Source organism: Platichthys flesus, chromosome 18, assembly GCF_949316205.1.
Source record: "Platichthys flesus chromosome 18, fPlaFle2.1, whole genome shotgun sequence".
NCBI classification, from domain to species: Eukaryota; Metazoa; Chordata; class Actinopteri; order Pleuronectiformes; family Pleuronectidae; genus Platichthys; species Platichthys flesus.
This window is the reverse complement of record NC_084962.1, coordinates 19,458,908-19,473,724: the sequence shown is the minus strand read 5'-3', so window position 1 is coordinate 19,473,724 and position 14,817 is coordinate 19,458,908. Positions and strand designations below refer to the sequence as shown.

General features: G+C 42.7%; 1 protein-coding gene across 1 annotated transcript; it reads right to left on the bottom strand.

The window, feature by feature from the left end:
* Positions 1–6,394: 6,394 nt before the first annotated feature.
* Positions 6,395–14,121, bottom strand: rfx6 (regulatory factor X, 6). Its single transcript, XM_062411771.1, has 20 exons — positions 13,965–14,121; positions 13,362–13,521; positions 12,895–13,018; positions 12,526–12,587; positions 12,345–12,422; positions 12,175–12,202; positions 11,985–12,092; positions 11,824–11,901; positions 11,611–11,724; positions 11,393–11,442; positions 10,791–10,950; positions 10,565–10,709; positions 10,233–10,342; positions 10,027–10,144; positions 9,230–9,352; positions 8,389–8,598; positions 7,978–8,284; positions 7,497–7,855; positions 7,174–7,374; positions 6,395–6,759 (listed from the first exon to the last, which is right to left on the bottom strand). Exons 1-20 carry the CDS (start codon positions 14,119–14,121, stop codon positions 6,590–6,592), a joined length of 2,862 nt encoding a protein of 953 aa, XP_062267755.1. The 3' UTR covers positions 6,395–6,589.
* Positions 14,122–14,817: the final 696 nt, after the last annotated feature.

The following is a 14,817-nucleotide window of genomic DNA, read 5'->3' as shown; positions in this document are numbered from 1 at the left end:
CCCTGGGCGAGCGAGTCGTGTGAAGGGGAATCATTTCTATCAGGTATATAGATTCTGAGAAAGTTGTTGTTTGTTTTTTATGAATTCTCCTGCAGGCAGTGTCCATTAGCCGGTCGGGCTCTGATGCATTAAGTGGCAGAAAGAAATGGAAACAATCTGCTCAAGGTTCAGGAGAGAAGCTCCGGCCGTAAGGATTCCTGCCATTCATGTGAAGGCCCGGCGAACAACAGCACTCGCTGCGCCCTTGGACTAAATATTCTTTTAAGTGAATTCTCTTTCAATTCTCATTCTTGCTTTCATATGATCATAACGTTGTGTGGAGGACAAGTCCATTCACTCCTCCAGTAACTTGTAGCTTCTGTGCAGGTTCATCTGTAGAGGAGCGATTCCAGAGCTCGGACCTGGTCAACCCACCTGTTCACTGCAGCTTCAAGAGTACGTGTCTCTTATATTCAGTTTGTTTGAAACTAAATGGAGACTCAGTGAAGCAAACACAGCTCCACCAAGGCCGAACAACCCTCACATGAAGGAGTCGCTCTAACAGTCGGTAGATAGAAGAGGAAAGGAAGTGGCCAGATTATTATTATTTCATTGAAAATTAACAAAAATGTGTTGTTGGAATGATAAAGACAGAAACAATCCTGGATCTGCCTCTAAATCCACATCAGCACCAAACGTTTAATGGTTTCTCATCAGGATCGATCGCTCTGACACGTGTGGTGGAGATCAGCTCTGCAGTTAATCCAACAAACAAACAAACAAACAAACAAACAAACAAACAAACAAACTGGAATGTGACTGGGGAGCTCCTACATCCACCAAGTCCCTTTAATTCAATCAAACCAAACTACACACTCTCACAGATATCAGTCCTCTCAATATGTCTTTGTTATCTCTCAAGAAAATGACTAAACTAAATCTCACAATTTATAAAAAACTGAATAAATCCCCTTTAATCGAACTAGGGCCAAAAGTTCTTGGGTTCTTTTTTCCAAGTTTGAGTCAAATCAGTTCTGTAGTTTGATGCAGCCTGACGGACTTCAAGCAGCTGTGACCTCTATCAGTCACATTCTACTTTGCTGATTAATTGATTGTTTTCAAATGTCCAGTTTCCTTCAATGTTTAGAACACAAACATCCTCAGGTTTCAGAAGCTGGAACAAGCAAATAACTGCTGATGAACTGATAATTAATCAATTATCAAGACAGATGAATTTACTGTTGATCAACACTGGGTACAACACTGAAGCCAGATCCAAGTTTGATTAGAAACACGATCACTCTCTAAATGAAATGTCTCCACCGATCCAAGGAAAGGCCGACCCGCTCTGTCTCCAGCTGCATGAAAGACATCAGGTTAGAAAAGCTTGTTAGAAAGGACGGATGTCTTCTTTACTTTGGAGGTGGTGGAAAATCTCGACAAGAATGTTTGAACTTGAAAGTTTTGAGTGTGTGCGATGGAGAAAAGGTTAGGAGCTTGTGTTTGCTTCTTATACACACGTCAAGGTTGAGATGTACAGAACGTGAATGGTTCCTGGTTGATTTGACAGATTGGAAATTCCACTCGATGGTTTTCTTAGATGTAGCTCCGGATAAAAAGGAGGATGAATTTTTGATGGGGGAAATAAAGCATTTTATTTGTTTCATGCAACTGCAACAGAGTATTTACTGCAACATCTGCAACATCTGTCTAAACTAACAAGATATTAATTCCACCTGAAAATGGGACAAATATCCAGATGAAACTTCTTCGCTTGACGATAGAAAACAACTCACACATGAAGTTCTTGCTATAATAATATAACATAATTAACTTGTAAAGGATTAGAATATGAAGACAAATGCAAAAACAGGTATCGATGGTATAACTAGACTGTGGAGGTCATTGTCAGGAGGGAAATATTTTTACAATTCTTGTGATGATGTAAAAAATCGTTACTTTATGCATCGTCTGGCTACGTGCTTGCTCAGGCACTGTCATCCATAAAGTTTTTATAATCCTGGCAAACGCCGCTACAACCACAGATTGAATTCTTTATTATGAGCACAATATATCCTCATGGTTCTGTAGTTGTGTCCTCAACAACCGGCCTGTAATTTACGCTGTAGAGTCACAGAACAAACTTCTACAGATACACAACACACCCGTTGTTTCATGTCGTATTGTTGTACTTCCTGAAGTACACGTAGAAACTTCTCACGTTCATTCAGACGACCAATAAAAGGTACAATCACTTCCACAAAGAGCGTTTACCCTGGATCTTTACACGGGCTGAATACACAGGTTGTAGGAGGCACGTTGTGACGAAGGAAAAGCTTTTATTTAATCTCTTTCTGTCTTCTGAGAGAATGAAGCAACAAGTCATCATGTGGGAGAAGAGAGGAGCAAACTGCAGCGTTACCGTCCTCGTCCTCCTCCTGCGTCTGCATGACAGGAAGTCTGCTTCGTTTTAAACATCACGACCACTTGCCAACAAATAAAAAATGTAACTCACTGAGTCAAATCACAGACGATGTGGGACGTGTCATCCGCAGCAGCTTTGCTTTGTGTCCTACAGAAACATCTCTAGAACTAAACACACACTTCAGGGGACGTAAATGGGGCTCGACAAAAGTTTGAAAGAAATAAATAATTAACTACAAGGCCGCAGAAGAGCCGGAGTCGGCCGCTGAAAGGAAGAGAGCTGCCGCGATTTAAACTCGGAAATTAAATTCAACCTGACGCGGTGAAGCAGCTACTGAGGACGTAACCAGGCATCTTCTTAAAGTCTCTGGGTCTCGCCGAGGTGGGTCCAGTGAGGGAAGAGTCTCCGGAGAGCAGAAGACAATGAAGTCTTTTATGTCGTCTTGTTCATTTTGACGACGGTGAATAACGTGATGCTTTAAAACTGTAAGAATGTGTTTGTGAGTGTGTGGGATCCAGGTTTAGCTCACGTTGTGGGGACCTGAATCTGTTTGCACAGTTACGGGGACATGTCTCGTTAATCATTTAAAGGATAAGTCATAAGGATCAGGTTTCCATCCAGGACATATACGATTTACATTAAGGCAGGAGACAGGATCAAACCCTCAACCTTTCTCCACTCTCTTCCTCCCACAACCTCCGATGTCCAGTCCTCATACACACATATGCATGTGTTTGTGTGTGTATGTCTTAGAAATGTCTCGCACTATTAATAAAAGCACACTACAAATCAAGGATAGGATCAACTTCGGTTCTCAAACATCTCAGACAACCACATGAACTGAAAACACAAAGGCAAAAGGCTCAACACAACTAAAACACAATCACAGCCGAAGGATGTTAGTTTTATTTCTACTGTTTGGATCCAGTTTCAATCCCTTTCAACCTAATAGTTGCATTAAAGTATTTACTAGTACATCTATATATAAACTTTATACTTGTATACAGAAATATGGATAATAGGGCTTTTATAGGAGACTTGGCAGATGTTGAAATATGTTTGGATGTAATTAGTTTGTCAGATTAAAGTGACGTCTACAAGCCTGAATCACAGTAAATCTTAAAAGTCGTAAATTGTTATTTTCGAGACCTTGACTTTGCTGCACTGAGACTTTTCTATTAATCAACTTTTGATTGAGTCTTTTCTCACAGTGACGACACTTCAACACGTAGTTTAATATGAGTGTGCTGCTCTCTAGTGGACGTCTGGAGAAGTGCAGCCTGTCAGACTGAACAGGAAAAGATCCAAACACTTTCTACTCCTTTATCATCAATGGTCCTGGTTCTTATAAACTAAATCAATATTTAATAACACAGGTTTTATTTTATGTCTACGAGCAGTATCTGTCTGCTGTTTCAGGATTCGTCAAAATAGATTAAGTGATTTACAAGTTCTATGGATTTGAATGTTTAAAATGGTTTGAAATTAATAAAGGTTACTTTGAGAGAATCTTTATTGGTGGATTAAAAAACGTTAAAAGTTAATTAAATGTTCTTATTTTAAGCTTTAAACTTCAAAACTAAAAACTTAAAAGTAGCTGTTTAAATAGTTGAAATTACTTCTTGTTGTATTTACTGATTACGTAACAATGGCAGTAACACAAATGTATGTGTCATTCATGTTACGTTTAGTTTGCAAAATCTAATTTGCTAAAAATATTCTGTTGGATAAAATAAAGTAAACACACAAAAAATCTAAACTCAGGTGATGTTCCAGAACGACAATAACATTATTTCTCATTGAAACAGTATGTGCTCTGTATATGAGGACAATCTTACCTGCAGCACAGCTTGTACGACATTAACACACACACACAAACACACACACACACACACTCGGCTCTAATGCAAAGTTCTGGTTAAACATTGGCCCAAAGTTTGCCTTCCGCCTTCTGTTGTTTTTACACCGAAGCTCCAGCAATTGTTGCAGCATTATTGACTCAGTAATTAAAGTATTTTAACGTGGGGATTCTGTAATCATTACATACGCCACCATCTGTTCCTGTGACGCCGCGCCAGCACCTGAAATGGATTTTTCCTCCTGAGTAGATAACGTATAAAAAGCAGGAGGAGGCGGGAGCACGAGCACGTCACGGCTTCCATTCATCTAAAACTATGACTCATTTATATTTATCAGGTTTTTTAATAAATATTCAACAGTGTTCTCCAGTTCGAATTGTTTCTCATGTGACAAATACAAGAGGTCAGGAAAAACAAACCTGAATTAATATTCTTGTTCGTAGCTTTAGTTTGATATTAAATTGGTCTTAACCATTTTGTGTCATTGGGTTTCTTCTTCTTCAAGTTTATAATTGTTATTATTCAATTTACGAAAAAAAAGATAACTGTTAAAACTATTGTATAAAAGAGCAAAATTATATTTTTATATGAACAGAATACAAACCTCCATTATAGAAGCTAACTAAAGTCAAAATGTGCTATTTCAACATATAAGTTTTCATGGTAAATTGTGCCGATTTCTGGAGCTCATCTTTGCTTTATTAATAAAAAAAATGTCTCTAGAAATTGCATCAATGTTTCTGATAAACATTCCATGAAATTATTGGGAAATGACAGATCAAAAATAAATAGTTTGCTGAGCAGATTGTGAGTTTTAATGTTTAGTTGTGGTCAGATTTAAGAATTTATAATAATAACAATAATATAAAATGTTAGTGAAGCCACAGAAATCTGTATTTTCAGTCTTAAACATCTTATGTAAAAAGCTTTTTCACTCGTAGGTTTATTTAAATAAAACTCTGGATTCTTCCTTCAGAGGAACTGATCAAACAAGCGGCTCCTCTCCAGGTCTACTGGTTTTACGACTTCCCATCTGGTGCAGGACGGACACACTGAGGAGGAGAGTGTTTCCATGTGTCCCTCAGGTCACCGGGGGGGGGGGGGGGGGGGGGGACATTAAAAGCTTCTCTTACAGTCTCCGTCCCTCCGTCCGTCTCTGTTGGTTGTCCTAACATTTTGGTCAACACCTTTATCTCCCTCGTATCTCGCTCCATTGTGTCGCGGGAAAAAAACAAATAATTACAAATAAAAAACCTCCCGACTTCAATTGTGGCTCCGTGGTGTAATCTGTGAGTCGAGCCATTAAGGAGACGCGTGTTTACTGGTTTGACACCAGCTCTTTGAATGGAAGGAGATAAGGATTCTATTGGGTTCTGTTATTGACTCACAGTCAATCTGCTGCAGAGGAAAAGACAAAGACAAGAACACAAACTGTTCTTCTGTCCAGTATCAACATCATCACAGTGAAAAACATGATCCATCTATCGTTCATCAAAACAACTGAAGACTCTTTGTTTTTGTTTTAATCTGTGAATTCATGTTATTAAGTCCTTTGATCCACATCTTTAATCCAAAAATAAATATCTCAGTTGATAATTATGTAATTTCATACAGATTTTCATATTCCCACAGAGGATTAGATCCCCCCTGACGTTCATGGCTCCAGCATTTTAAGTTCAACCACCATGAAGTTTGTGGTTTTGAGTGAAACAGCCACAGAATGGTTCAGGGAAGAAACCATGAAAGTATGAATCAGATCATGATTAAAAAGGAACATGTGAGATATGACGTTAGATATGGTTTCTGTGACACTTGATGGGGGGACGGGACGTAAGAAGACATTTTAATACCAATATAAAAACCCATTTATGTTCCTTAGTTTGAAATAGCTCTGACACAGCTCAAGCAACTTACAGTTAAACTTGTATTTCTTCATAGTCATAAACTTTAATAAAACCTTGGCTGGAAAGTTTTGAGATTAACACATAAAATTAACCAAAAACAGACGAATGGATGCAGCAGATACTAGACACAATAATTATTATTGCTTAAACAAAAAGACGACCTCTCCAATCTGAATTGCAAGTTCATATAATTAAATGTCTTTTATTTGTACATGTTTAAACCCCAGGTCCAACACATGGTGAATAAAACAGGTGTCTGTCCAGGTTTAAACTGTCTTTAAATAATTTGACTTCAGCTTCCTCAGGTTCATACTGCACCTCACAGCTCAGTGTCCTCCTCACTTCTCTCACTGTCCCTCTTTCCATCCAGCAGCACTGGTGCAGACGTACTGTCCCTCCGAGTCTGGACCCGGTCTGAGTCTTCACTGGACTCCTCCCGTGCCCATGAAGACGGTGTTGATGGGCGGCAGCGAGGACACCATGTCCTGCACCTCCGAGGACGACGTCACCCGCTGCTGAGACAACAGAGTGTCCTGAGAGCCGAACGAGGACGGGACTCCGAACATGCAGGGAGCGGATCCCGACGAGTGATCTGAGGAGGACACGTCAAGAAAGGACATGGGTTTGATGTCAGCGGGAGAGGTTTCCACTTTCTCTAACATCGTTTTTCAACATTTTCACTGATAATTCATGGATCATAATGAAGAATCAGGTGTGAATAGTTAGAGAATAGATTTTTATGAGTGTCAGTAATTATCTGTAGATCCAAATAAAAATCCCGATCTACTGAATTTAAATGTGGTTTCCGACGTGGACTGTTGGGCCTCGGTGGAGGTGAGAGCTCTTATCCGCTTACTGATTGATTGATTGATTGATTGATTGATTGATTGATTGATTGATTGATTGATTGATTGATTGATTGATCAGATGAATTATTCTTGTTTCTTCAAAGCTTGATCTCTCTCCCCTCACCCCACCTGAAGCTACTTTAAAGAACCCGTCTGACCTGCTGTAGTTTCCGTCTCGGTGAAATAAGCTCCCGTGGTTTTCCTGCCCGGCTCGTCCAGGATGTTGAGCGGGTCGTGGACCTCGGAGTACGCCGAGGGGAACGGGCGCAGGCTGCTGACGCTGCTGATGACCGACACGTGCTGGTCGACCAGTGATGTCATCCGCTGGCTCTCCAGGTAACTGCTGTTGCCATAATAACCTGCCACAGGAGGAAAGTTTAGACATGCGGTCATTAGAGGAATAAAGAATGATTGATATTCATGTCTGGGATCTTTGGTTTCCTGTCCAGAATTTAAAATATACTTCTGCAGGTGTCCTCACCGGTGTGTCCTGTGTGTCCAGCGTACGTCTGTCCCTGACACCCACCCGAGGGGTTCAGTCCCGACCCCACGAAGCCGAACCCCTCGGCCGAGTCCAGGATCTGAGCGTCCAGCGTCTGTTCGGTCTGAACCGGATCGGACCCTGAACTGTAGCTGGACGTGGGTCGGACTGCAGAACCGTACTGTGCCAGGCTGCAGCTGGAGCCGCCAGGCGAGGGATGGACTGTCGGAGGGTGGTGGTTGTAGAACAGGTCTTTGCTCAGCTGCTGGTCTGTGAAGGTCGGGTACCGGGAGAGGTGATAGGCCAGGGACGAGGTCTGAGACTGAACCGAGGACAGACACTGGTTCTGAGGCTGAGATCTGAAAGTAAGGAATTACAAAAATCGTCATCGACAATAGCATAATCACAACGTTTTGTGTAAATGTCAATATTGAGATGAAACTTTAGCTCTGATGAAGATGGTTAAATGTTAAAATCTGACCTGAGCGTGAGCTGGTAGCTGGGGGTCGAGGAGCCGCTCGAGGGGGGAAAGTAACCAGGGCTGGTCTGAGCCAAGCAGTGGTACAGGGTCTCCGGGTAGGCGGAGCAGGGGCTCGGCTGGGTCATGGCGTTGAGCGAGGAGAGGCAGGAGGAAGAGGAGGAGGAGCAGGCGGAGGAGGAGGAGGACGCCAGGAGCCTCCCCGCCATGGGCCCCTGGTTGATGACGGAGCCGCGGTGCACCAGCGCTGCTGGGGAGATAGGGGGCGTCATGAGGGGCCCGCTGACCTGAGAGAAGTCCAACTGACCACCTGGTGGACAAGGTGGAGACAGACAGGGACGCAGAATCAACACATGAGGACAGGAAGGGGCGGGACCGGGGAAGAGACCAACACATTGAGCTTTTGGTTTTTACCTGAAACGGTGAAACCGGCTGCGTCTGAGCTCTGGTAGACGACCGGGCTCGGCTCCAGACTCTGCTGGTGATTGGTGGACAGGGACATGTAGGTGTGCTGCTCCCTCACAGACTCGTTCTTCACCGACTGGTCGATGGCGGCGATGGCCTTGTTGCGATTGGCAAGAAAACAGGAACTGGGCGACGCCATGAACGCTGCTTTACTGGCATCTGAGGGGGGGGCGGGGGGGGGGGGGGGGGGGTCCAACAGCTCGTCAATGACAATATCTGATAAAACTCACAACACAAAGGACTCTGTCCTGTTTGAACTGCAGGACCATATAGTGTCCTGTAGGTGGCGCACTACTGTGATAATTTTTCTTCTTTACTCTGCTGCATTAATCATTTATAATCTGTTGATCTTTAATTTACATTAAATTAAATTAGATTAACACATTCTATTAGTTTACCCTCTTAATGTTTGCATGAATTAATGACTTGATTGTCTCCTCTGTTTGATTCTAAATCGTGTTTGAAAGTCTTTTTTAATTTCCTTCATGTTTGAAATGTTTGCAATTAGAGACTGAAACCAAAGATGGTCGATTCGTCTCCACCTTCATTGACCAATCATCTCAGCTGTCAATCATGGCGTTTTACCCTGTTTTTATAGCATCAAATAACTTATTAAACCAAACTAAGAAAAACCTAAAATGTTTCAAATCCCACCCGCTAACAAGGAGGAGGCAGGTTGAAGACAAAAACTGCAGCCAGCCACCAGGGGGCGATAAAGATGATTTGGCTTTACAGTCTATGGGTGTAATAAACATGACAACGAGTGTGTGTTGGTCTCGATGGCTGATACCTGCGTTCTTCATGTACTTGTCCAGCAGGTTCTGCAGGTCCTGCTCCTTGTCGTTGTTGAACTGCGTCTCCAGAGCCAGGAGGATGTACTCGTCCAGCAGCATCCGGATCAGGTGGAAGGAACCTGGAGAAGAACCACACGTCCCCACAGGTCAAAGTGTGAAGCAGCAGGATCCCAGCTCAGACTCAGGAGTCCTGTGTGAGATCCAGCTGATCTGTTTGACCCGCGAGGTCACGGGTTTGAAACCTGCTTCAGGGAGGGAGCCGGCGAGCGGCCGATGTTTATTCACGTACACGAGGCCTGTGTGTTTGAACAGAGAGCACGCGACCCCAAGATAAGACTGTTTAATAAAGGTGAGTCTGGCCATTACAATTTATGGCACTATTGTGTGTGTGTGTGTGTGTGTGTGTGTGTGTGTGTGTGTGTGTGTTTTTGTGTGCTTACAGCTATGTGAGGACCATTATGAATTTAGACCTTACGTAAGAAGGATGTTTTGGTCTCACTTAAGACTGTGCCTGTGTGTGTCTGTGTGTGTGTGTGTGTGTGTGTGTGAGAGTGTGTGTGTGTGTATGTGTGTGTGTGTGTATGTGTGTGTGTGGACATCCTGTGGACTGAATGATTTAGAAAGAGCACAGAACCAATTAGCTAAGTGACAGATACACAAACAATAATCACCACGTTACGTTCAGTCTGTAGCTTTTATAAGAAGTTTGTGTTTTAAAACTTTGCTATAGCAAACAGATCCTCTCCTGGTTTCAGTATTGAAGAGGAGCTGGTTCAGGGTTCAGGTCTCTCACCGAAGCTGGAGGCGTTGTTGAGCGTGAGGTTGTGCATCACTCTGGCTCCGAAGAAGCTCCACCTGAGCAGGAAGTCCTGCGCTCGCCTCTTCATCGTTCGCCCGCTCTGCTTCCCGGGCTGCAGAGAGGGAGAGAGAACAAACTGCTCGGTGGTTTGAGAGAGAGAGCTGACAGAGCGACGACAGGGGGGGGGGAGCAGCTGCTACCTTGATGACTTTGTGCTCCACCACCGAGTCCAGCCACTCGATGAAGGACTCCACGGTGGCGTTTTTCCTCAGCAGCTCCTTCAGCTCCTGGAAGACGGTGATGGAGTCGTCTGGAGAAAAGAAGAGACGAGAGAAGAGATTCTCATTTTGTATTAGAGCAGAATCTGGCTTCAAATTACTTCAAAAACAAGATGGCAGCTTTGTATCCGGGTATTTTGGCTTCATTTCTGCGCAGCGACAGGAAGTGAAGACATGTGTCTTTGTGATATTTGCATATTAAAGTTCCATCATGTGACGGGAGGAGGAACCTCGTCCCTCAGCGGGTGTCTTACACTCGGAGTAGATGTCCGGGTCCTGGTCTCCAGCCGAGTTGACGCTGAGCAGCGGCTGGGAGCTGATGCTGCTCAGATCCACGTTGTCGATGTCCAGCACCATGCTGGTCACCACGCTCTGGTCAAACAGCGCCGGACGAGCGATCTGCAACAACACACCAAACCCAGAAGTCAGTGTTTACTCTGATGTTTGCATATTAGCTTGAGCTGTTCAGGTCTGTGGTACCTGTGCCAGGTGTAGGAAGGAGGTCTGCCTCTTCAGGGACGAGACAAAGCGGCGAGCGATGGGGAGTTTCTTAGCTGCAAGGCATTCTGGGAGGTTTTCCAGGGAGGAGGCCAGCCAGTGTTCCCAGTGTTTGGCAAAGCTGCGGATATCTGCCAGAAGACTGACGAGACATTCTCACGGTTATTGTCCTGTTTCAGAGTTTATGTGCATTTGCTTGATAAGCGTGTGTCAGTGGTCCATGTTTGAGACCTTTGATTCTGTGATTATACATCTGTGTTTTTATATTTGTATGTTTTTCCATCAATCGCTCAGGTACTGCAGATGAAAACTAGCCTGTCTGGATAAATCTGGGGCATTAACATGTTGAACTTAACTTTAACTTTTTAAATGAATAAACATAAACCAGTTACTGCTTTTGGATGTTTAAAACTTTTCTAGCGCTACTCTTGTGTCACTTAACAAAATAAAGTGAGAAGAATTTAATGAAAACCATCAGGAATTGTGTCCAAAACTACCACAGTGAAATCCAGGCATCGGAAACTGGGATAAATCTTCTTTAAAACCACAACTTATTTGATAAATAAAAAGTTTAGGAAACAAACCTTTCAGGCATCTCCTGCATCGTAGCAGGAATCAGAACATCTGTCAAAACCTGAGAAAACAAAAGATTCACTTGTGAAACAGAGCAACACACAGAGAGGACGTCATTCACACAGTTCAGATGGAGTTTAGAGTAAAAACGTGGTTTGAGAGTTTCTATGTCTGAAGGATTAACGACTCACAGAAGGTTTCATCAGGACAGAAAGAATTTACTAAGCACCTTGTAGAGGATGGAGTCACAGACGCAGAAGATGTCCACGATCACGGGGTTTTCCAGCAGCGGCAGCAGGTGGTCGGGCATCCCCTGCCAGAAGTGCAGCAGAAAGTTCTGGATCTGCGTTAAGAAGATTTATAAATATATGGAGAAGATCAGTATCAGTGGTAAACTTTCTCTTTATGAAGGATTTCATCGAAACAATAGATTGATCATCACCTCCTCAAAGTTGACGTTGATGGCGTTGTCCAGGATGCACTGACAGTGGGTTTTATACATCATGATCAGAGTGTCCACCTGCAGAGGAGATGTTAGTCATCAGAGAGTCATTCAAACATCAATCAATCAATCAAACTCATATCAATATATTCAGCACCAACCTTTTCTCGGGGGATGCTTCCCTGCAGCAGGAGATGCTGAGCGTTCGGGAACTCTGGCAGCAAAGTTCCAGTTTTGGAGCTGAGGGAATATTTCCTGGTGAAACCTCCCTGAAACATACACTTTATGTGTTATAGATAAAACTATGTTTCTATTTGAATTTAGATAATCACACAATCTATTTATTTCTACCTCATTCTTGAGTTTGCTCCCAGAAAATCTGCGAAGACAGAAACAGAAAAGGTCTCAAAATAAAGGATATATGATTTTAAATCAAAATAAAGTACAGTGCAACCCTAACCCTAAATGAAATAGAAGTAAACAAGATTCACATAAAACATAAAAATAAAGTGAAAGGTCACCTGGTCAAACCTTTTCCCGAGTACACAGAGTGGTAGTAGGCGCTGCTCTCTTTGATGCCGATTCCATAGTAATGATATCTAGGATAGAATTATCAAAGATTATAAAAAACATCTTGTATTTAAACTTCTAAACAAAAAACCTCAAACATAAACACATCATTATTAATTTGATCATATTTACTTAGAGTGCCCCCTGGTGCCCAGTCGTCTGGTCGTCAGCAGAGGAAACTTCTGTCGGATCGTCTGATGAGAGCGGGAAATAAATAAATGTTGTGAGTCACGTGTCACTGATTGATATTAGATTCATACAACACCATTAAAAGGAATAGTAAATAATTTGTGTAACTTATATTGTCAATTTCTGAGTGAGATATTTGAAACAGCTTTGGGATAAAGTTTCCGATTGATATGAACTCAAAACTAAAAAGTGTTTTTAACGCGAATACTACAAGTACTTATTCTGTCAACAATACATTTTGGACGATGAGGTGATTAAAAGTATAAGAAAACACACACACACACACACACACACACACACACACACACACACCTTCCCAAATGTAGCAGCACAGGCCGGCTCCAGCTTCTCTTTCCTGCAGAAGTCCAGGTAGTGGGCGTAGAGGATGCAGCGAGGCAGACACACTCCTTCACACACGATGTAGTTCTCCTCCAGCCTGTTATCAGGGAGAAGTACCTTTACTCAAGTACTGTACTCAGGTAAAAGTACTTTCCAGAGGTATTTGTAGAGGCTGTAAACGTCACGTTGTCTTTTCGGGTGAACATGTCTCAAGAAAGACCCGGAGGAACTTTCTTTACACTTGGTACAAACGCGTCAAACATTCAGTTTGATTTAAAAATGAAACCATTCGAATTGGTTTGGCAGTTGAAGGTCAAAGGTCAAGGTCACAGTGACTTCATGTTCCTCGGGCACAGACATTGGACTCGTGAATGACCTGATAGGAATTTGGAGGTCAAAGGTCACCAGTTTTGCCGGTGCCACCTTCCCAGAGCTCTTACCACTGGAGCGTGAGCTGTGTCTGCTTCTTCTTGTCCTTGATGATCTGACTGATGGTTTTCCTGGAGGACGAGATGCTGTGTTTGATGCTCAGCTCGGAGTTGAAGTCCACCAGGTCCTGGTCGTCCTCAGAGGACGGCGTCTCGTTGCTGTCGTCAGCTTCTGAGAAGATAACCAGACTGATACAGGCCGTGGTTCACATGAGGAGACAGAAGCATCTTTTCTCTGATGCTGAGCCCGGTGTCAAACCACGAGTTTGAATCACAAGACATTGAAGCCGATTTGCCTCATACAAATGAAACATTCACTATTATTTAAGTGGTTTAATCATCATCATTTCTATGAGAGAAGAGAGAGAAGTAAATGTTATCTTGCTTTTAATTCAGAGGAGTCTGTATAGCGTCATCGTGTGGTTGACTAGTGTCACTATTGTAGCTCAGAAAATTGCATCTTAAATTCAGATTTAAAGACTCAGAAAATTGCTTCAAGAAAAGAGAAGAGAAAGGATTAAACTGTCAGAATGGATTTTAATATTAATGTCCGAGCGCTGTTTCTTTTGAAGATCAGTAATAAAACTGTATTAATTGAGTGAGTTTCTTCTTTACCTGATTTAATCCCAGAATCGTCCTCCTGAGGGAAAAGCGTCTGTCCATTGAACTCTGTGTGTTTAGCGTCCGGCGAGCTGCACAGAGTCTCGGTCAACGAGCGAATCAGAAACGCTTCGTCTCTGCCCGAGCTCTCACTGCTGCGTTTCATCGGCATCATCAAGTTAAATCTGAATCTAATCAGCCCAAGAAGGAAAAGGTCAGTTCGCTGTGGAGAAACACGCCGAGGAGCATTGAGTCCCTGAAGACGGTGAACCGAGCGAATCCTCGAAACCCTGTTCCTCAATCCTCCTGCACACGGATCCAGGGAAACACAGAAAACATCACCTGTGGCATCTCCAGCGTTCTGCTCAGTTTACAGCAGCTGAAGGGGAAGAAGTGAGAAAAGGCCTGGGAGCTGCCTCCTCACACTCACATGTCTGAGGGGAGGCCGAGCTAATGAAGCCCAGGATGCATTCATCATATTTACAGAAGGCTAATCCAGGTTATTAATGATTAACAGAAGAACCCATCTGTCCATCGGTCGACACGGCCTCCCACAGTCTGCTGCAGCTTCATACAGAAGAAAACAAACATCTACAGGATCTTATGTCAGAATGTTCCAGTTGATTCCAGTTAGATTTCTACAGTCTAAGAAAAACAATTCATCTTTTGATTATATATGAATCTGTTAATAGGGTTTTTTAATGGCCTGAGAAAAAGACCATAACGACGTCCTAAAGCCCAAAGTGACAGAAAACACAATGTTTCGTACTTTAAGAAATACTTTGAACAGATTTTATTTCTCTTACTTATTTTAACTTAATACTATTTTACTAATTTCAACTTCATTTCTACAGTTAGACGTTTACTC